Source organism: Vicugna pacos, chromosome X, assembly GCF_048564905.1.
Source record: "Vicugna pacos chromosome X, VicPac4, whole genome shotgun sequence".
In the NCBI taxonomy this organism is placed as follows: Eukaryota; Metazoa; Chordata; class Mammalia; order Artiodactyla; family Camelidae; genus Vicugna; species Vicugna pacos.
In genome coordinates, this window is record NC_133023.1 from 97,864,004 (window position 1) to 97,886,836 (window position 22,833).

The window sequence follows — 22,833 nt, forward strand, 5'->3', positions numbered from 1 at the left end:
TTAAGATGGTGAATTTATCATGTGAATTATATCTCAATTTTAAAAAATGAAAGAAGTAAAAGTGAATACTCTCTGGATAAAGACCTGACCAGTATTGGAAAGTCACTGAAGGCTCTCAGATATGCATTTGTAAAAAAAGTCCTTCTGATGCTGTGCAGAGGATGGAATGGAGGGGGCAGGACTAGAGATCATCTATTGCAACGGTCCAGATAAGTGACAGTGGTAGCTTGGACTTGGATGGTGGTAGGGATGGGAAAGCAGACAAGGGGAAGGATCTGAGAACTCTTTCAGAAACAGAATCTACTGGATTTGCTGAGATTAGATGTAGGACATGAAGGGAAAGGGAGTACTAAGGATGAGTGCTAGGTCTCGAGCTTGAACTGCTGGGTAGGGGATGGTGCCATTTGTTGAAAGAGGAAAGACTGGAGGAGGAACAAACACGAAAGAGGAGGGAGCTGATCCCTTGGAATAGAGTGGCAGTCGTGATGATAAAGAAAAGTAGTATCAACAGCATGTGGTGATGCGTGGTTATTTGAGAATAAGATGTAATTCATGCTCTGGTAAGAGGCACAATGACATGGTCAGGTCTGAATGTCTATTAAGAGCCATGCTGGCTGGTGACAGTGAAACAGAAGTGTTACTGTAAGGAATGTGCTCCTGGACAAAGGCCTGATCCCCAGCCTTTTAAATGACCACCAGTCCTCAGGATAAACTACCATGCTGTCCCTAGGTAGTGAAGTTTCTGAAAGTATGCAGTTACTATGTAAGCAAGACAACTAAATAACCAGTTATATAATATTATATGAAGCAGGGTCATGAAATATTACCCAAAAGCTTATTCCATCCTGGTTCCTTTACCAAATCAGAAAATTGAGGACCACCATCACTGGAGTCAAGAATTTCAGAAAAGAGGATCTACAGAGAGTTTCCTATAGCTACTGCTGTGGAAACGAAAGTCGCCTGATGTCCACTTTTAGTACTCCCTTTCTTCAGTCTAAGTTTCACCACAGTAAACAGAAGGCACTTGAAGATTAAGGTTTCGGTCTTCCTGCTGCGTTTAGAGTTGGAACCTAAGCCATCTAACGCTCTAAGCGCCACAAGCAATAACTCTGCCTGACTGCTCAGGTAACTGCCTCCTCCTGTAATGAGGCTGCTGATCCCAAGAATCCCATGAACTTCAATCCTTTGGGTTTCCTACCACCTAGTTCACCTGTCACCTCCTCTACAAATCCCTCCTCCTCCACTCACTGCTGCCAGAGTGAGATCAGGGCCTTCATCTGAATGCCTGTGGCACTTAATGTGTGTGCCTTCAAGAGGTCAGCACTCATGACCTACTGCCTTGTGAGGAGGACAGTCCTGTGTGTGGTCTTCCATCTCTAGAACACTGCGAGCTACTGGAAATGGGCTGTCCCTTAACATACCTCTAATAGCACCCAAGTAGGGCATAAGTGTTCAAAGGAAGCTTTTGATTCATATGAATATTTTCAGAAAAGAAGCCAAAGTAAACTGCGCACTACACTATAGATCCCTTAATCCATGTTACTGCAAACAACATTGTGATGCTTAAAGAACAACCCCACTGCTTACACAACAGGTGTAGCTTACATAATCTGCTCTACCCAGCTGTTACTTATTTGTGACCGTTCCCTCCTGATTTCTGCTCCTCGTTGATCTGCAGGATTACTGCATCTTCCAGTATGATTTCCTGATTTATCCCTTGCCCAAATCAAAAAAGAACTATTAATTTTCCTTCTTGATAAGTTTTAAAAAGGCTGAAAGTTACAAATAACCAGAGAGATATCCCTGGTTTTCCATGCCCATAAAATTAAAAAAACAATCCTGGAGTAAAAGAATACTTATAAATATTGCCATAAAATTCATACACTAGCCCAAGAATTTTATTTTTTCCTTTTGGCAGTTTTTCCTATATAGTCATCCTTAACTAAATACTCTTTAGTACGCCCACCCTTTGGAATTGTGTTATCCAAAAGGATTTTTTAAATCAGGTGCCTATGAGCTCACAACTAGCTATGTATACAGAATGGGATGAAGAAATGATGCAAATGAGTGTTGGGACTATGGGTAAATGGATGGAACATGGAGGGGTGGGGGCAGTAACAAAAGTCCCAAAGTCTTTTTCCCAAAGAAAAAATGAAAATCCACGAACTTAGTGATGCTCCAGAGAGGAAACCAGCAAGTGTTGACGCTAAACTGGCAGAAACATCAATACTTCCTGGCTCCCCCACTGGGGCATCAATTTAACCACCTGCAGGCTGCTCTTCTGGTGCAAGTGACAAATAGTGAATGCGTTCAACGATATGGAAAGGAATGTCATCCAGATGCATGTGTACACAGCAATGAAAAGGTGGTGATTGCTGGGAGTCTCAGTTCTGCTGCTTGACTATCTTCATGACCAAGGGCAAGTCATTTCCCTTCACTGAAAAATACCAGGATCTCCTAACAGTGTGTAGGAAAAAGTTAAGATAGTAGGCCTGAGACTGATATTCTTAAAAAGGCCTGCTTGCAAGGTTGGTACCCAGCTGGTGTCTGGGGAATTGGGTTTTGAGAAGGTCCCTACCATCCTAACTGATACGGTTTACACTGAATACCTGTTTTCCTTCTGGGAGTCTGAAATTTGGGGGGGGGGTACTAGGCAGAGGGTGTCTATGTGGCCCTGGGCACTGAGTCCTGAATAAGCTTCCGTGGTAGACAACTCACTGCTGGAGGAATGAAGCACAACCTGCGGGACTCCAGCGGGAGAGGACTGTTGGCAGCTGCCTGCTTTCCTCCAGACTTGGCCTCACGAGCTTTTTCCCTCTGCTGACTTTGCTTTGTAGCCTTTTGCTGTAATACATCACAGCTGTGAGTAGAATTAACGCTGAATCCTGTGAGTTCTGCCAGGAAACCATCGAACCTGGCCGTGGTTCTGGGGACCACCCCCACAACTGGTATACTATATATAGTGTTGAATAGCCCACCAAACGTTTCCAACAACCATGTGAAGTAGCGATTACGTTCATTCTATAGATGAAGAAAGTGAAGTTCAGAGGAGAGCGGAGTGTACACAGAAAAATATTTCTGTGTTTATTAAATACAGGTGTTCTCAAATTTGAGTGACCAGAGAACCACCTAGAGTGCCTGCTAAAAATGCACTTTCCTGGGACCTATCACCTGAGACTTGGATTCCGTAGGTTAAGAATATGTATTCTAATAAGCTTCCCAGATGACTTGTATGCAAGTAGTCCGATGACCACATTTGAGGAACACCTTGATGTATATGAACTACAGTACCCAATTACCAAGCTAGGCAGAACGAGGACTTGGGACTAACCCTTTTAACAAGGTTAAGGCTCTTTTCACAGCAAAACTATTTTCAAATCCCTCAAACTGCACAGCTCCTCGGGTTATTCTGCCGTCTCGCTGCAGGTATCCACCCAGCTGATGGCAATTGGGTACAAACAGAGGACCGTATGTTACATTCCCAGCATCAGCTACTAAGTGGTATCTTGAATCCAAATAATGCACATTTGCCATAAAAGTCAAAGGACATACAACTCTTGGAGAGTTAACACTGCGGCTTTGGTTTTCAAAAAGATTCGATGTGCTGGTGGGACGGGAAAATAAAAGCTTATGCATAGGATTTAAACAAAAAGGATATGAATTTGCTTACAATTTTAGAAGTTAAGGAGAGTATACTAATTATAGTTTTCTACGAATGGCCAAGAAAGGGGAGTGCAGTAAAGATAATCTTTCTAGCCAATTGAAAAAACAACCTCAAGTAAATGTTAAACTTTTTCTCATTACTTTTTAAGTGGGCATGAAAGTATTATTCTTTCTCATTTAGAATGAATATAGTGTGGTAGTTTGTCCACTGAAAGGATGTTATTTTCAGTGGTATGCACTTACTAGTAGCCCAGTCTGAAATGTCTAAGCTTCTTGGTAGCTGCTCATTTTTCAACTGTTAATTACTGACTCAGACTGTGTTATCAACTCCAAAAAGTATTTATTGAGCATCTACTGTTTAACTGATGCTATGCTAAAGGCATAATCATCAAGAAGATGGCTCTGATTTCCCAATACCTAAGTGAAGAAGAGACTAGGAAAATACAGCCACCATAATATTTTAAGACAATATATAATGGAGGAGCCTAAAAAAAATACACAGTATCTGCTTTACAGGGTAGTCCTCACCAATCCTCCCATATTCTATTAGATAAATATGGGGCAAAAAATGGGTAACAATCTGTATTTCACAAATACATATTAACCTACCAAATCTGTATAGCCACAGTCCAACATTATCCGTGAAGCACAGATAATCAAGAAGTCAGCCGAACCAGCAATCCCTCCGCACACTGCAGTAATTGAGGGGGCTGTCTGCCAATATGCTGGCATAGGGCATCCTGAGCCCATATCTGCAGTGCTGAGCACTCATTCATCATTAAATTGCGGTAGTGTTAACATATGCTGCAGCCATGCTAATGTTTGTTTGACAATCAACCACTGATCTACCCTTACACCAGGCCAGGAAGGTTAAGTGTTAAGTGAATGGAAATGAACTTGAAAACAGCACCTAATTCACTTCCTCCTGCCACCCAACCAGAAACCTCCCCCCGCCCAGTCTCAAGAATTCCAGATGCAAAAGCTTAAACCATAGAGACGCACTACAGATGTACAAGAAACTGTACCACCTGGGGAAAAAAAAGCCATTGTGTCCCATGCTTTCACCCTCTTTGGGAGAACCAATCAACCATGTTAGACAAGCTGTCAGCCTTAATGATTTTTTTTTTCCATCACAAACCAGTATTTGAATTCTCTCCTGGGCTAGTTCTTTGCATATCATCCAGACACAGGAATGTTGGTTATGGTTCTCCCAGGGGCCACTGGCAATCCTTTACCTCCCAGAACCCACTGCCCAGCTGCCGGTCAACTGGCAGCCTGGATGAGGAAACAAGCTCATTTGGACAGTTGCATCAATATGAAAATAGCCAGCTACACCTGCTCAAATCACACATCTGCTAAAAGCTCATTAAGAGCACTGGAAACTACCTGATTTGTAGGCACTCAATATTACCCACTAACGGGCTGAATTACAACAATAATCACCAACAGGAGCAAACAGTAAACCCTTATAGAAGGTATTTAGAAGATATTTAGAGTTTTATGTTGCTTAATCAGTAAGACAGGTCAGGAAAAGGACAAAACTTGTCTCCAAGTTATTTAACATTTCTTTCAAGTAACAGTGATTCATTCCTAAATAGGTTTCCCACTATACACAGGCTCAGGCTAACATCTATTTGCAAAAGAGCAGTTTGCCATGTATAGGTCACAGTGAAGGTGTCAAAAGCAACAAATTCCTTTTTATCTGAAATCCAAGCAACCAGAAAATAACCGAGATTGTTCACTCTATTTCTGGTAGAAAGAGAAATGACAAGTTAGTATATAATAGTAACTTATTCACAAAAAGCAAGTTGCGTGGTGTGTCGCAAATGTGTTACCGAGCAGTCAACACATCCCCCGAATCTACAGCCGTGCATGTAATGACAGTTAAAGCTCCTGAAGACAGGGACTTTGTCTTGCTCACCAATGTGTCCCAAGGCCGACCACAGTGCCCAATACCTAACAGCTGCTCAGTGAATATTTGTTGAATGAAATAGTGCTCTGCAAGATCATAAAATGGTGTAATCATCTAAGATTTGCTACAATCAGTATAGCATCCTCATCAGATATATTTATTCTAATACTTAAAAAATTGGTAATCAGTATATGGCATAACTCAATGTTCAGGTTCTGATCACAGTTCCAATGTGGGGGGTGGTCCCCACACCAACAAGCAATTCTCAGACACCAGCTGGGTGTCCTATAATTCAACTCAATTCTGACACTATCTACCCGGAGATGGCATCAGATACCCCAGGTTAAGGTCTCAGCCCTAAGACGCCCCCCGCCTCCCCCGCCCCACTTCCTATGCCAGTAGCAAGTCCAGGATGTCGCCAGTGTTTCTGACCAACTCACTACAAACTGGAGGTTCCAACAACCCCCACCTTGGGTTTCAGACACCAGCCTCAAATCCAGGTAGTTATCTGTACTTCTGACCAACTGGCTGTAAGTCAGAGGTTCCTACAACCTCCTCCTTGGGTTTGATTAATTTGCTAGAGAGGCTCACAGAACTCAGAGAAACATTTTACTTACTAGATTACCTGTTTATTATAAAAGGATGTAACTCAGGAACAGCCAGACGGAAGAGAAGTAGAGGGCAAGGTGTGCGGAAGGGGCACAGAACTTCCATGCCCTCTCCAGGTGAGCCACTCTCCCATATTTCCACAAGTTCACCAACCCGGAAGCTCTCCAAACCCCGTCTTTCTGGATTTTTACAGAGGCTTCATTACATAGGCAAGACTGACTAACCCACTGGCCATTGGTGACTGAACTCCATCACCAAGTCCTCTCCATCCCCTAGAAATCTGCAGGGGTGGGTTGAGGTGGGACTGAAAGTTCCAACCCTCCTCTGGTACCCAGCTCTCAACCTGAGGTGCTTTCCCAAAGTTACCTCATTAATGTAATAAGCCATCCTTATTGCTCTCATCACCAGAAATTCCAAGAGATTTAGGAGCTCTGTGCCAGAAACAGGGACAAAGACCAAATATATATTTGTTATTATAAAACACAGTACCACATCCAATTAACTGGAACTCCTCATTCTCATAAGGAAGGATTTACTATAAATATCACTGCCTATAAGTAGAAGTTATTATTTATGTGAAACATAAAAACTGTTCATTCAACAAATATTTATCCAACCCCTACCATGCACCAGGCACTGCGCCAACTGTCCCTGCCCCCAGTAGCTTTCACAGTCTAGGGCAGCCTTTCTCAACTGGAATTCCTCATCCCCAGGTGCGAATGGGAGGTAAGTATCACACACAAAGGATTCCCTAGGGCACTAGGGGTTGCTTCTCTCCTGGTTGAGAAAGACTAATAATGTAGGGTGTCACACAAGTTAAAAGGAAATTACAATATAATATGATAATAAAAGGTTGCTTTTAGTAGGGTCAAATTCACCTGTTAAACTATGAACTACCTGGTAGGAGCCAAGATGCACAGATCATTTGTAAGGCTTGTGTAAGAGCAAAAATACTGCAATACAAACATTCAGATAAATATCTAAACATAATAAAATAAACTCACCAATATTTCCATGCTCAGCAATGTCAGGCCAAGGATTTTAGTAAAATGAAACAGGAAAAAAAAAGTTTAATTACTCTTGATAATGATAACTCAAGGAGGAAACTAAAAACCTTGCTCTTAAAAAAAATAAAATAAAATAAAAATTTCCTGAATTATCTAGTTAATTGCCTCCATAGACAGCTTCACTGGACTGGCCTTGCTTTGGACTCAGTTATAAATTAGCTACCTAGCTCATTAAATCTTAGTTTGAATTTTTTTTGTCTTATTTTGAATTTTCATTATACCTTATGCCGTCTAATTTCTTTCCTGTCCTAGGCCTCTCTGACTGATAGGACATTTTCTATGTGATATTATTACTATATGCTGCATGCTTTATGGAACCAAAGCAGTTTGAGAGCTTCTAGAATCAGATAAAATTTTTTTCCAGTATTTCAACTCGAAATTTAACCTTTTATATTCCAATGATCTAGAGGGACGGTGTAGCTCAGTGGTAGAGTGCATGCTTACCATGTGTGAGGTCCTGGGTTTAATCCCCAGTACTTCCATACAAATAAATATTTAAATATATATCAATGATCTAAACAGTCAAACCGGTTTAATATCACTCTGACAAGCTAATTAAACAGCATCCACTTGGCCAAGCCCCCTGATCTACTTTATTAAAGAATGTCTTATTTTAAATCGTTAGCATGAAATAGTCAAATGGGGGTGGATTCTTGTTTAGATTCTCATTAAACTTTTAAACCAAAGTGAAAATGCTATTGGAATCACTAGGAATTTTATTAAGAGTAAAAGACAATAACATAAAAGTCCTTGTCCCTTAAGTCTCAACCAGTCCAGACTTCCAATTAAACACGCTTTTAAAGGAAATGTACACAGAAAGGTACTATTATTTATTTATTGTATATGGGGAGAATGGGGATGTTGACTGGGAATAGGTGGTGTTTTTACTATACTCATAGAAATCCCATCCTTAAATCTTTAAGACCTCCCTACATATCTAAATCCTAAAATCCTACACCAAATCAATCAATTTCTTTCTACGTCAAAACTGTCAAAAGTAAAGTCATAATTCATCAGAAAGGAAAGAAGACAATTATCAATGGCAAAGACATCAGGGCCACAGCTTTAAAAAATATAGTGAATCACTATTTCTTTTAGCTTGAAATTAGAGAACCTGGGGAAATAAATAGCGTTTTTAAACCGACTCAGCAAACACTACAGAGCCACAGAAGATGATACAACCTCCCATGTCAGGTTTAAAAATGTAACGTCCTGTCCTAACCTGCAGTATCTAGTTTTCAGTGACCAACAACTACAATCAACTCCACTGTAATTTATTTCACATTCAAAGTCAATTTCAGACACAAATAGACACAGGAAAAAAACCACTTAATTTTGAAAGGAATTCATAGCCCCATCTCTGAAACAGAAAGGCGCACAACTTGGACTATATCTACATTGCTGTGCAAATCTCAAAGTCCAACCTAAATCTTTAGTTGTACCCTCCTAGTGACTTAAATGGGAGTGCCACTCAATCTCTACCAGGCAAAAGATGGAGACAGCGTTTGGCTTACTGATTAGGGGAGATGAAATCTGCATCACCACTCCCAAAATTTTGAAGTCACTCTTTAGCAATGAGTATCAGAGAGCACGTTTCACATTCAGTCCAAGGGTTTGCGATTAATTCCTTGCCTGAGGCCTAGGGCTCAGATACAACTCCTGAGAGAACCTTTCCGCTTCCAGCACTGGTACAAATTCCGGAGACTTACCATAGTCATGGTTGTGCAGGAAAATGTGAGCAGTCGGGTATTCCAGCGGAAACAATGAGGTCAAAGCTCATTTCAGTGTGAGCATAAGTGATTCTCCGCAGAGATCTTGGACAGGGATGCAAAGTACTAGCCTCAAACCTGCAGGCTGGCACCTCAAACAACTGCTGCAAATTCTGCTGCATGCCCTAGCTTCCAGGGCCAGCGCTGCTTCACTACTAGACTCCCACAACGCAGAGCACTCTTAGCAAAAGGAAAGCAGAGTGGGCTTTTAGACAAATACTTGGGTTGTCTGGTTTGAAATGTTTAAATCCTTAAAAACAAAAACAAACCACGGGGATGTAAACATCTCAATTTTGAGCCAATGAATTTATTATGAACCTGAGTCCACTTGTTTTCCACTATAAGAATGGCATATGAAAAGATCATCCTTTTCCCAAATATTACGATTAGTCCTCTTTGTCACCCTTTCCTTTTTGTCACCCCCAAATAACACTCCAAGATCACAAGAATCTACGTGAAATAGAACTATGAAGTATAACGCTCTTTTACCTTCTTAGGCTAAAGGTGAGAAACCAATTTTAGTCACTTGCTTTAGCAAAGTATCCAGTACAGCCAATTCCTACGGATTTCAAGACCTTGATGTGCAAAACCTCTATTGCTCTGTGCCACAGGTAAATCTACTCCCATTTCGTAAGACATGCTTCTGGGTAAGGTAACCATTTAGAAAAACATTAACCCACTACTACTGTGATAATAATATCCTAAAAGGGCATGTACGATTATTTCATTTAGCCAGGGTACATTTGTGAAAGTTTCAAATGCATAAAAACGAGAACAAATTCATCCGACGCCTGAAAAATGCTAGCAGTGCTTCGATTAGGAATAAAAGCTGGAAAAGAACCAAACCGACAAGTTCTCAAACATACATCGTAAGGGGGGAGGTGGGGGCAGCGCACAGCACTCAAACATTTTTACTAAGGACAGAAAAATAAAAATTTACAGATGAACCCTTTCTTCCACATCATTGGCAGAAATAAAATCCTATTCCCGCCACCTCATTTTGCAGTTGAGGAAGTCGCTACAAATAGCAGCATAGAAGTAAATAGTCCCGGTTTTACTCCAGTCTTAATGTACCCTCTAGGAGTAAACAGGTTACTCAAAAAAGTCAGTAGCCAGAAATCGCTTTTCCCGATGCCAAACTCTCTCGGAAATTAAATTCCCTTTTCCGCGGATGTGGAAGGGGGTAAACGTGGACGAAGGAGTCCAGCCGCAGCTCGCCTTCCCCCCCGGGTCGCTGTCTGGGGCGTTCCGGGCTCGGCGAGGCTTCAGACCCGGCGCCTCCTGGCGGCTCCACCTCCACCCAGCCCACCCTGACAACCGCCCTCGCTTCTATTATACCCGCAAGGTGAGCTTCTTAGGCTGGGTCTCCAAAGTTTGCCCGGCCTCGGGTCAGCGGCCGCCCGCCGGCAGAGCCCCAGGCAAGGCTGAGACCAGCCCAGCCTCCCACTCCTCAGCCCCCAGGTCTTTTTTGGGACCACGGTGACAGGTCTAGGTCTACCTCCATGTGCTCGTGGCACAGGAAACAAAAGAAAGCAACCTCCCTGGTAATAAAACGCCATCTTCGACTAACTGGCAAACTGAGGGGCCCCTGGGTGCGTCCCCCCACGGGCCCCCCACTATCCAGCCCGAGGGCGGCCCCCCGTCCGAGGCAGAGTTTCTAACAGCCCCGGGAAGCTCTGGATAAACTGGACGGGATCGGGGCGGCTTGGGGGGGGGGGCTGCTCCAAGAGCCCTACCTGCCTCCCACCCTGGCCGCCTGGGCAGCGTTTTCCAGTTAAAATTTAAAAGGGCTGGTGGTGGGGGTCTCCCAGAGACGCAATCCCCCCCTTAGAAAATTGTTCCGAAGGACCGGGAGAAGGGGCTGGCGAGCAAGCAAACCCGCACGCGTGGAGCCGCAGCGAGTGTACTTACAAAACGATTAAAGCTCCGGCGGAACATCGCGTCGAAGGCTGCCGGGCGCCGAGCTGGGCTCTACTGGGCTGTCTGGGAAGGTGCCGTCCACAAAACACACTGCGGCGTGGGCCGGCGGCGCGAAACTGACGGCGAGGCTGGCTGCCCGGCCACCCAGCCGCCCTCCCTCCCTCCTCGCCTCTCCGCACTCCCCCCGCCCCCTGGCCGCCCGCGCCCTCGCGCCCTCGCGCTCTCGGCCCCAGCCGCCCCCGCCCCGCCTCACTCGCAGCCCGCCCCCGCCCCCCGGCCGCCCCGCCCCGTCCGTCTCGGGGGCGGCGATCCCGCGGCTCCCCCAGCTCCGCCGCCCCTCCACTCCCGCAGCAGCCCGCGGAGAAAGCGAGCCCAGCGCGCGGGGGAGGGATGGCGGAGGAGCGCAAGGCTCCTCCCGCGGGGAGGGGGGCGCCCCGATCGCTCTACCGGCGCCGGGCTCGGCACCCCGCTGTCTGCACTCTTCCCCGGCGCAGCGCCACCGCCCGCCTTCCCCGCGGCCAGCCCGCGTGCTTCCGCCCCGCTCGGGGGCCACGAGGGACCCTCCCGAGGCACCCCGCGCCTCACCTCGCCTCAGCCCGACACTACTCCCCTGGCTCGGGCGGGAGCCACAGCCTCCCCTGCCCCGGCCCTAACTCGTCCGCCGCGCCGCTTCGCTCGCAGCCCTTCCTCGGTCCGCGGCAGCCGCGCCGCCCGCCCCGCGCTTTCGTCCGGCACCGGGGCTGGGAAGCCACGGTGTAGCCTGCCGGCCCGCCCCGAGCCCGCGAGGCAGTCGGGCTACCCGCTTCCCGGCGGGGTGGAGCCGGGCTCTGCGCGGGGAATGGGGACCCGCAGGGGGCTGTGGAGACCCCGGCGCGGGCGGGGCGGGGCGGGGGTATTAATTATGAAAGCCGCCCCTCCTCATCTGGAAAGGCGCGGGTCTCGCCACTATCCTCGCTTCGCTCCGCTCCCACCTACGCTGCTTTCCCTCCTCTGGTTCCTTCTCTTGTCCTGCCTCCCCACCTAAGCCGTCATACTTCCACTTTCTCTGTAAGGTTGTAAAGTCAGGCTTTGTGTCGTTGCTGCTGCGCAGCGGGGCGGGATTTCCCTGCCACCCCCTCTACCCCAAACCGCTCCCTCTCGCTCCTCCCCCTCGCTTCTCCCAGAGCAGCCTGGGAGTTGTAGTCTCGCGATACTCCTATTCCGCCTCGTACCGCGGGCTGGGAGCTCCCCCACTCGCCCGCACGGGGTTTGCCCAGAGGGTTGAAGGAGGAAGCGTCTGAGACTTCTGGGCCGAACCGCGGTTCTCCGCTCGGGCTGGATGTGGAGGCCAGGAGTGCTTGGTAAATTCCCAGCGGTGGGAAATGTGAAAAGGATACGTGAGGCAAAGCCCCGAATGCCCGGAGCCTTCCCTGGGACGCGAAAATTTTGCACCGGGAAACCCTCTACACCCTCGGCTCCTAGTTTAGAACTGGAATTTGCGAAACTTTAAAATTTGCATAGGAAAGCGGAGTCAAGAATTGCCATCCCAACCCCCACCTCGCCTGGCTCGCACCGCCCTTTATGGCGTGCCCCGAGGCTGTTGGAACAGAACATTCAGATTCCTCTGCAAAAGTAAAGAAGAAATAAGTAAAGGGAGTTCAAAGACATTTCCACGAGCCTCTGTCGCGCCACCTTCCCTGCCAGTGTAGCGCTGGCGACAGTGGCCGGCTGCACCATGGGCCTCCCCTTAGGTCGTGAAGGGCCTTTACTGCTGGGCACAGGCGCTCTCCCTTTCCCGTCTGGGGTTTAGATTCATTTCAACCGACCTTTACTGGGCGTTCTCTTTGTACCAGGCACTGTGCTAGGGGCTGGGCACGGCGACCTCTTAAAAGACCTCCCCAACGGGAGGAGGGGGGTTGCCGCACTCTGGTCAGGGGATACGATACCCACGTGCAAAAACAACAGGTTAGAAAGTAATGGCTGCTAGACGAGAGGTTCCAAGTGCTGAGAGCGCTGGCGCATCTGAAAAGGGAAGCTTTCTCGAAAGTGCTGGAGGTTAAACTGGATCTTGAAATGGGAGAAGACTTTTATAAGGCGCTCGGTGGGGCAAAGTCCGGGGTGGAGTGAGAGGTCGGTGAGGAAGTGCAAGACAACCTAAGGAAAAAAAACAAAAAACAAAAAAAACAAGCCGTTTTGGCAGACGCCCAGGATGCATGGGCAGGGACGGCCTGAAGGAACACTAAAACCCCTCAGAAAAAGGACTTTCTGAAACACCGTAGGAAGTTCGAACTCGATTCTGTGAGCCACATCCTCACTGAAGTGCCAATGCAGGATTAAGGTATGTTCCCAAACTGTCCTAATTGCCAAGAAGTAAAACCGTACGTTTCCAATTCTTTACCTATTATGGTCCTTTGTGTTTGCCCACACTTGGGGCTATATCTAGTGATTTTTAAGGTTTATGTTAGAAGTCTATTAACCAAATATGAGGATGTTTACTTTTTTGGCAAAATGGATCAAAGTTTTTTGCTCTGTACTATTTCAAATATTTATTTTCAAATAGAAGGGGTTTATTTTCTGGTTTTACTTTTACTGAGCAGAGCGACTAATGTAATTTAATTCACGATTTGTTGAATACCTACTATGTGGCAGGCACTATTCTAGATACTGACTGGAATTTGAGGGCAGAAGAGGTTATTATCATTTGTTCTAGGCATAAGCTAAAATCCTCATCAATAAAATACATCCTTATCAATAAAATAGGTAATAGAAAATGAATTTAGACATTTGGGGATGCAAGTGGTTATTAGTAAATAATAAGTAATATCTTTCCATATACAGTTTTGTTAAGTAAATGGAAAAGAGTGTACTTAGCTTATAGATTCAAACAGATCAACTTCAACAAATTTAGAGAACTGCAAATTGTTTTGCAGTATTCTCTCACACACCATTGTGTGAAAACTCACTCACATGCCATTGCCGTGTTGCCCAGCTTAAAAGCAAGGTGTTTCGAATCCTCCAAGGTATGGCAGTATTGTTGGTCATATTTTCATTTGTTATTGAAATTCCACCATCTCTGTGTCCTCTGAATTTATTTCATCACAACACCTATACTCATGGGTCCTGACTAATTTGCTAGACTATAAAAATGCAGTTCTGCATAAATCAAATATGCTCAGCAAAACATGAAGTTTATGCAAGGTAATTTCTTTCCATATCCAAACTCAACCTGAGATTAGAGTTACTCTCACACACATCCTTTAGAATTACTTTCCTTTGTGAGTTGTTTTTTTTTTTTAAGGCAAGAAGAAATTATTTTTGTTCTTTTCGGTGCCTCTTCACAGTTTCCAAAGAAAACCCAGGTGTTGTAGAAAGCTGTTGTCAATGACTATGAAGAGCAGACCATCAGCCAGCATTTTAATTCGGCCAATTCCATAAACAGAACTGCAAAAACTACCTCCTGTCTAAACTGTCAGAACCCATGGTATTTAACACTAACTCTTGTGGCCTATCAGCTGACTGCCTCAGAAGCCCCTGTCAAGCAGTCTTCTGTCCTTATTACCATCTTGGCTGGACATGATGCGTACTGTCTCAGCAAGGAAAGGGAAAGGGTCCTCCCTTGACCATTTCAATTCTGCTGCCCTACTTCTGTGTAAGCCCCTTAGAAGCCCTTCTCTATTTCCCACCCCCCCTTGCTCTTTTCCACCCTCTACCTCAACCCCTCAGAAATCTTACCATGGCAAATGGGCAGAACACCCACTGGGGCACTGGATGCAGTCCAGGTTTGGGAAGGAGAGGAGCAAATTGCTTCTGGGATCAATCAATTGATGAGCAATTAAGGGATCCAGCAGGAGGGGGGATGGTGGAAGGAGGAGTCACTTCCTCCGTCTAATACTAAAAAAAGAGAAAAAAGAAATTGTATCCGTATTACTGCCATCAGTTGAAAAAATCCAGTAATCTCTGCTGAGCTTTCAAACATACTCATAAGACTACCTTTTGCCCATCTGAAATTTCTTTCTCCCTTCCAAAGCTGGCCTTAATGTTTATATTTGAGACTAATTTTACCTGTATCTTCCTAACTATTGGCCCTCTCTGATTCATTTTCCACCCTGCAACCACAGAAATTTTTGGAAGACAAATCAGATCAAATCATTTCCCTGCTTATGACTTTTGAGTAGCTTCTTGTTGCTTTTAGGATAAGTGCCAAATCCTGCCTTAACATCAGCTACAAGGCTCCGAATTCTCTGACCCCTGCCTTCCTCTGTACCCTCTGGTGAGCCTACTCTCCCCCTTACTCACCAAGCTCCACCTCACTGGCCACCTTTATTCCCCTGAGTTCCCAAAGTTCCTTCTCCCCTGACAGCTTTGGCACTTCCTTGCAACCATCTCTGCGGGGAATGCTTTCACAGCCTTTGCTGTTCATCTTTCAGATCTCAGCTTTAATGCCACTTTGTCAGATGAGATCAGGGCACTCTGGTACAGTGCTCCAAATAGCCCATATTAATTACATCGCAGGTACTGTACTGACAAATGAGGTTAGTAATCATGGAGAGCAGAAGTCCAAGGAGATTGTGGATGATCTCATATTGGGTTGCTTTTCAAAAAAGGAAGTGGGTATATTCCAGTAATCAAAGGCACACAAGGTTCTAGAGCCGACTTAAAAGGATGAGGTATTTCATTACAGTGGAAGGGTAGAAGCAATCACGAGGAACTACAGTGAATTCACTGGATTATAGTTTGGCCTTCAAGATTCTGAGAAAATGATTTCTAATTCAGAATTCTACATCCTCCCAAACTATATTGGGAGGATAGACAGAGAAGAGGTTAGAGAGGATGTGGCATAAGACTAAATCTTTATCTTCCAAGATAAGTCATTAAGTCAAAATGTATCACTATAGTTATTTTATTTAGAAATAAGGAGGTAAATACCAGAAGAAACAGCTAAAGTAATGAATAATACTTGCCTCTAGGAGCACAGATTGAGATTGGAAAAGAATGAAATAATGGACTTCCACCATTTTTTTCTCTTTACAAGCTTTATAATTAACTTTTTAACTATGCACATGCAGTATTTTTATAAAAATAAAAATTAGTTTGAAAATGCAAGCAGCATTTGGACACACAGACAGGAAGTAGGAGAGCATTCTAACCAAGACAAATGGCAAAGATTTGGAGGTGAAAATATTCCAGTAAATGGTAAGTGGACCTGCCTGTAGGAGCAAAAGGTCCATGTTGAGGAGTAGTAAATGATATAAAATTTAAACCTCCCTTCTCAGGAAGCCACTGAAATACACATTCCATCATATGAGAGAGTAAACCAAGAAAGAGGAAGGCATCCAGAAATAAGAGATGAGCATAAGAAAGAGGTGAAGGGACTTCCCCGATGATAATGAAAGTTTGAGCTGTAGAGCTAGAGACTGGCCAGGCCGGAGGAGAGTAGGAAGATGGAGAGATACAGGAGGGTAGTCTTTAGAGGAAAAAAAAATGTTTTAATTAACTGATAGATTACCTGATGTGTTTGATCATGTAGAGAGTAGTGTTAAGAAAAATTTTACAGTTGTATGGGAAAATTAGTGAAAACTTAGTAATTGATACATAGAAAACAAAGCAAACAAACAAGAGCCAATGCAGTTTTTAACTCCAGGAAAACCTGAAAGTTTCTTAAGAAAGTAAATGAGTCATGATGAAATATTATTTGACTCCAAAGTGAAAGATATTTACATAGCCATAATAATGAAAATACTGCCTTACTGATTTACCAAATTAAAACTCCTTTGCAGAATGAAGGAAAGGCAAGTTGGAAAGGATGGTGTTGTAAGAGGTCTAAATCTTTATCTTCCATAAGAAAGCAATAAGTACTACCTAAAAATGGAAAGATCAAGAAACATCAGTATAAGTACATTATTTAGAAATATAGAAGTAAGGTGGGGAGGGTATAGCTCAAGTGGTAGAACACATGCTTAGCATGCATGAGGTCCTGGGTTTAGCCCCAGCTACCGCCTCTAAACATAACTAAATAACAAACCTAATTACTTCCCCCCTCTGAAAAAATTAAAATAAATAAATAACATTTAAAAAAAGAAATATAGAAGTTAATATTAGAGGAAAAAGCTAAAATTATTGAAAGTAGTTGCTTTAGTAGTACAGATCAGAAGTTGGAAAAGATAGATTAGGGATCTGTTCTTTTGCTGTATAAGTCTTATTAATCTATTTAACTTTTTAACTATGAATATGCATTACTTTAAACAATAAAAATGAATAAAGAGAGTAAATAGCATTTTGAATGGACAGAAAGGAAGGAGCGCATACCAGCCAAGAGAAACAACGAAGATTATGAAGTAGTCAGTAGACTTCCCTAGGGGAGCATGAGTTCACACTGGGGAGTAGTGAAAGGTAATTTGATAGCTATCGTTTATTGAGCACTTGCTATGTGCCAGGCACTGTGCTAAGCACTTTATATACAATACCTAATTTATTCTCACTTACCCCATAAGGTACCACTACTATCCTCTTTTTATAGATGAAGAAACTGAGAGGTTAGGGAGCTTGCCCAAAGACACAGCTAGAAAAATAGCAGAGCAGAGAGTCAAACAGGTCCACCTGACTCCAAATCCATACCCTTAACCATCACATTTTGAAGGCATGATTGACAAGATTTGATCACTGATTTAATTTATGGAACAAAGGAGAGAGGTGAATCCAAATGACTGTAAGGAATTAAGGTTCAGTGAATAGAAAATGATACTTATTCATTTATTCAACAAATGTTTATTGAATATTGATTACATCCAAACAGTGTGATGAAGCTCAGTGATGTGCATGAAAAAAGTGTTCCCTGATCTCATAGGGCTTACCATCAGTCATACATAGGAAAATCATTCAGAGGAGAAAATCGTGAGTTCAGTTTTAACTATGTTGAAGTAACAATAGAATACTCAAATAAAAATGTTCCAATATGCATGGAAAATGTGGTTTTAGAGCTTGGTGTAAAATGCTGTAAACCTCAAAAGCTTATCCTTGGTCAAGGGAAATCAGAACTGAGGAAGGCTATTTCATTTAATGCTTCAGAAATCCTGCATGAGCTGTAAGAGTGCAGTTTCAATGGTAGCTGGGCTGGCAGCCAGATTGCAGGAGTTTACAGAGCAACCCATTCATTTGCAAAGCTTGATGGTGGAAGAAGGAAAAAAGATCGTACAATTGCTAGGAGAGCTGTCAGGATTAAGCATCTTTTCTTTTTTCCCAAACTAAAGGAGACCTATACATGTTTAAAAGCAGAGAGGGAATGATTCTGTAGAAAGGAGAAGCTAAAGATTTCAGAAAGAAAGAAATAGAGATTGAGGATTGAGGAAGCTGGGTGAGAAATGAAGTAAGAGTGGATGGACTGGAAACAGGAGGCTCAGGGGAGGAGGGACCCTTCTTCTAAGACAGGAAAGAAGGCTGAGAGAGGAGTGAATCAAATGGTCTTAGATGAAGAGGGTGCACAGGAGTGAGCCATCTCTGGGAATGGCTCTTCCTAAGGAATAAAAGAATAGAATTCAAAGCTCAGATCTGAGAACTGACAAACCCTTTGAGTACTCAATAGCTCCATTTCAACCACTTTCTATTGTTTAAAATAATAGCAGATAGCACCATCCTCCAGTCTTTCTGATCAACGAATTCAAATTTTATCTCACCCAGGCCAACATTTAGGTACTAAGACTCAGGCAGGATGCCATCAAAATCCATTAAAAATGGCTCACTTCCCAGCAGTGATAGTGATGCAAACTCTCCTTAACAATCAAATCCAACCTTGAATTAATTAATATCTCGGTTGGTGTCTATTTTATTTTAAGTCATATAGTTCTTACTAGCTCACTTTCTAGCATTTGTAATTGCATTTGGCACTCCTCAGCAAGTATTTAGTTTGCCCTACTTGAGAAAGTTTTTGCCATTTTGATTTCACTTATTTCTTATCACAGGATATAAGTATAATACACCAACATGCACAAAACACAGAACAAATAGAAGAGCTTCTTGAAGGCAGGGACCATGCCTTATTTATCCTTATGCCTCTTTCCCAGGGAAGACTGTAACACAGTGTTGAAGCTCAAGAAATGTTGACAAAGGGATAAGTGATTATCTGTGTGCTGTTATGGAGAGAGCCCTAATCTGAGATCCAGGGGATGTCAATTCTGACTGTTATCTCGAGTTCCCCTTGGACCAATCATGTACGTTCTTTGGACCACATTTCCCCATGGGAAAATGAGGGGATTGGATGATTTATTAAATTACTACTGACTTGAGAATTTTATATGCCATTTTTAAGCAGATAAAATTTCAAGTTTCTAAGTGGCAGTATTTAGATTGCTGTTAGGAACTTGTTCTAAGTCCCTGGCCAACCCATTGGTCACTGCCTGTGAATCAGAGTAGATCTGTACCTTAGGTCATCTCTCCTAGGCACAACAGACAACCAGATGTGCTTCTCAAAGTGCTGTCCACTGGAAAGATTTCCCTTTCCCATTGTCATTTTGGGGCACCGCATGGTGGGGTTCTAGTGCTACAATCATCTACTTTCAGGTGGTGCCAGCTTATCCCTGCAAAGCTATGTGTAAACCAGGCTCATGTTATTTCTTCTTTATCTTAAATTGTTTGATCATGGGTAACTCAGCACGAAGCCACAGGGATAGACTGAGATGGGACAGCGGTATGGCAGGAGGAGGTGCCGCAGGAGTCTGGGCCACCTGTTCATGAAACTAACTTAAGTCTTCAGAGCCTGCCCTGGCTCCATCCCACATACATACTTGCTGCAAGATGATGGAATACTTCTGGGAATGCCAGACTTCTTGACCAGGTGGATTAGATAGCATGGTGATGGGCAGCCTGTGTCTTTATCCTCACTTGGCCAGGCATTCAGTCTTCACCAGAAACCATCAGCAAACCAGGAGATTCTTCTCAAAAAGAGAGCTCCTAGCGAAACAGGAAATCAGTTGAGGTGAGCAAGGCAGACATCCCAACAGGTGCCTACTAGACTGTTTCAGACTCCTGTGGCCCCCCCTCTTAGCACTGCCTTTCCCTAGCCTTGACCTCGAGGGCCCAGTGCTCTTCTGCAATCCCCCCTTATGAGTAGAGAAATGAGACCCAATAAACTTCTTTGATCTAAGAATTTGGGGACTTTAAAAAATGTTTAGATGTTTATAAAGAACAATAGAGAATGAGCCACACTGAGCCAAACTAATGAGTCTGTGGTGGTGAGATTTAAGTGTCAGTAAGTAAACTACTTGGGAGTGTGTGTAGGGAGGGTTCACACACCTCCTGCCTTTCAGATCACACCAACTACTCTGATACCCTCTGCTTTACAGTTGTGGGGAGGGTCGAGCTTCCTTTGTACCCCACTCAGCCCACCTTTCGATATTCAACACCTCCTGCTTGCTCCGCCCTCCCTACAACAGACTGCCACAACTGTGGTTTATGAGAATCTTCCTAATCATTCCTGGGTTGAATAGAGAATGCCCAACCAAGAAAAAAGACTAAACCCATCAAATAAATGAAGTACTTATGCCACATTTCATTAGCCCTCAGAGTAAAGCTGCTTCCTTCTGTCTATGTATCTGTACATATAGGTTGCCCAGAATCACCCAGGCAACCTGATGGACTGTCGACTTCAGAGAAACAATGGTCTTGTCATTCTTCACAAGAAGTTAATTAGCTCCTCTCCTGCAGAACAGTACTAAGACGATGATCGGTCCTGTTTCAACTCCTACTCAGCTATAAGTCATAGTTAATAATCAGGCTGTTTCTCTGGTAACTGTCATTCAATAACTGCTGGGCCATCTCCCATCGTTAATGGCTGTTTTCTGTTACCATAGGGCGAGCATGTTTCCAGCGACCCTCAGGTTTCCACAGGAAGTTTTAGCCAAGTCTAATCACTTTGAGTCTCCAGCAGACCCACTCCCCTCCCCATCCCAACATTATTACCAAATGAAATTAGGTTAAAGGAATAGAAAAATTACAAAAGGGTAGAGTAGAGTTTATGGACCAATTGTGTGTACAGTTTATTCGTCAGGCAACAGTTTTTCTTTTTAAGCACTCACTAGATCATTACCTTCCTTCTCTCCTTTGGGCTGCCTCCCTCAGCTGTTTCTCAGTCTATCAGAAGTTTGGTGTTCCCCAAAGCACAGGACTCTTGATAATTGCCCTGACTCACTCTACATTAGGGACGGTGCTTCTTGGATGGTGTACCTATTGGTTATATGTACAGAGTTCCTGATAACAGCCAATTTTGTATTTAATAAAGGGATGTGAGACTACTTCACTTTTTGACAGCCTGTAAAGTGCCATATTAATATTAATTATTAATATTACGTAGTGGGAAAAGTCAGTATCTTCTTTGGTTTAAACCACAGCTGCCTCGGCACTGTATGGTAATTTCCCTAATCGGCTTTTGTTCTCAGCCCAGATCATAAACAGTATTCATGATCTCAAATGTACAGGGAAGGCAATTTATTTATAGCCTTGACGTATTTTTCACGAACTGTTTAAACATCTACACAGTCCAAACGCAGCCTGCCAGGAAAATAACTGATTCATATTCGTTTCTGTTGGTGACCTTCCACAGGAAGAAATGAAGGATTGTGTAAGTATAAAGGAGAGCTAGGAACAGGCAAAAGTTCAGGAAAATGCTGATTATAGGTGATGTTCATTATGTATATTTTGTGTACCTTATATTTTCATAATGTAGTTACTCGAAGATCTTTGACATCTTTCAGAAGAAGACCTACACTTATTTTAGTTTCTGCATCAACTGCGGCACATACATTGCCACTCCTCGCTCTCACTTTCATAGCAGACAGTGCTGTCAGTCTTGCCCTCTTTGTCACTGAATTTGGAAGTCACCCCATAACCTTTTGCAGTCCAGCCCTCTGCACAGCTATGTGCATGGATCGGAATGGTCACCTGAGAGGAAAGCTGTTTGTCATTCTTGTTCTAACCTTAAGAGGTCATACCATTTCTTAGTCAAGGATCAGTGGCGGCAAGGAGTGGGACTTCATTCAGGCTCGCTGAAGGAGGGGAGATTGCCTGTGAGAGTATGACAGAGAGTGTTACCGATATCTGGGCCTTGCAGTACAGCCCAGCCGCGGGTTGAGTGGAGGTGGGATGGGCCCGCAGAAGCCGAGGCTGCTTGCCCTTTCTCTCAGTGACCACGTGTTGTCTCCCTCCTGTGCTTCTGGCTCCTCTTTCTTTTGACCATCCCCTTCTACTTTGTACCTAACATGCCTTCCCAGCCTGACTCTCCATGTTCTGCAGTTCAAGCATCCACATAGTTCTGTCACCAGAGTCTCTGTGTCTCTTACTGAAAATTTTCAAGAAACCAAATCTCGTGGCCAGCGAATTTATATGCTCCTAGGAGGTCAGTTGTCTTCTTTTGGTTCAGTCGGGGTTAAGAGAGTGGAATCTCATTGTGTGAAGGGCTGTCACTTCCAGAGCTGTGAACACACTAGGTTAAATCTTGGTGGGCAAAGTGACTGTCTGATCTGTTCACATATATTTTCCTTTTTGTCCTCCCTGAGTAGGGTTGCCAGATAAAATAGAGGAGGCCTAGTTAAATTTGAATTTCAGATAAACTGTGAATATTCCTTGACATATACATACCCCTAAAATTTATTCATGGTTTATGAGGAATTGAAACTTCAATGGGCATCCTGTGTTTTATTTGCTTTATCTAGCAACTCTGTCCCTGAGTCCTCTTTTGAACTCACCCCTTAAGCTGCTACAGTGAAATTTTTCTAGTAAGTCAGTAGCTGTTACCTTTAGAGAGTGGGTAAAAATCCTAAACTAAAATATCTCTGACTAGCGGAGATTCAATCTGGCCACAGCAGTAGTCCAAGTTTAGGATATTGCATGTTTTACTATTATTGGCTCTATTTTTGAAAGCTTGGTT

At 43.8% G+C, this 22,833-nt stretch overlaps 1 protein-coding gene across 5 annotated transcripts in view; it reads right to left on the minus strand.

The window, feature by feature from the left end:
* Nucleotides 1-12,015, minus strand: part of ATP11C (ATPase phospholipid transporting 11C (ATP11C blood group)) — a 152,112-nt gene extending 140,097 nt beyond the window's left edge. For 4 of the 5 annotated variants that reach the window (XM_072955657.1, XM_072955656.1, XM_072955659.1 and 1 more), the window contains exon 1: nucleotides 10,932-12,015. In XM_072955657.1, coding sequence (XP_072811758.1) covers nucleotides 10,932-10,958 — 27 coding nt within the window. In that variant the 5' untranslated portion in view covers nucleotides 10,959-12,015. The remainder of the gene's footprint in view (nucleotides 1-10,931) is intronic. The other variant, XM_072955658.1, reaches the window with a different exon arrangement.
* Between the last annotated feature and the right edge of the window lie 10,818 nt (nucleotides 12,016-22,833).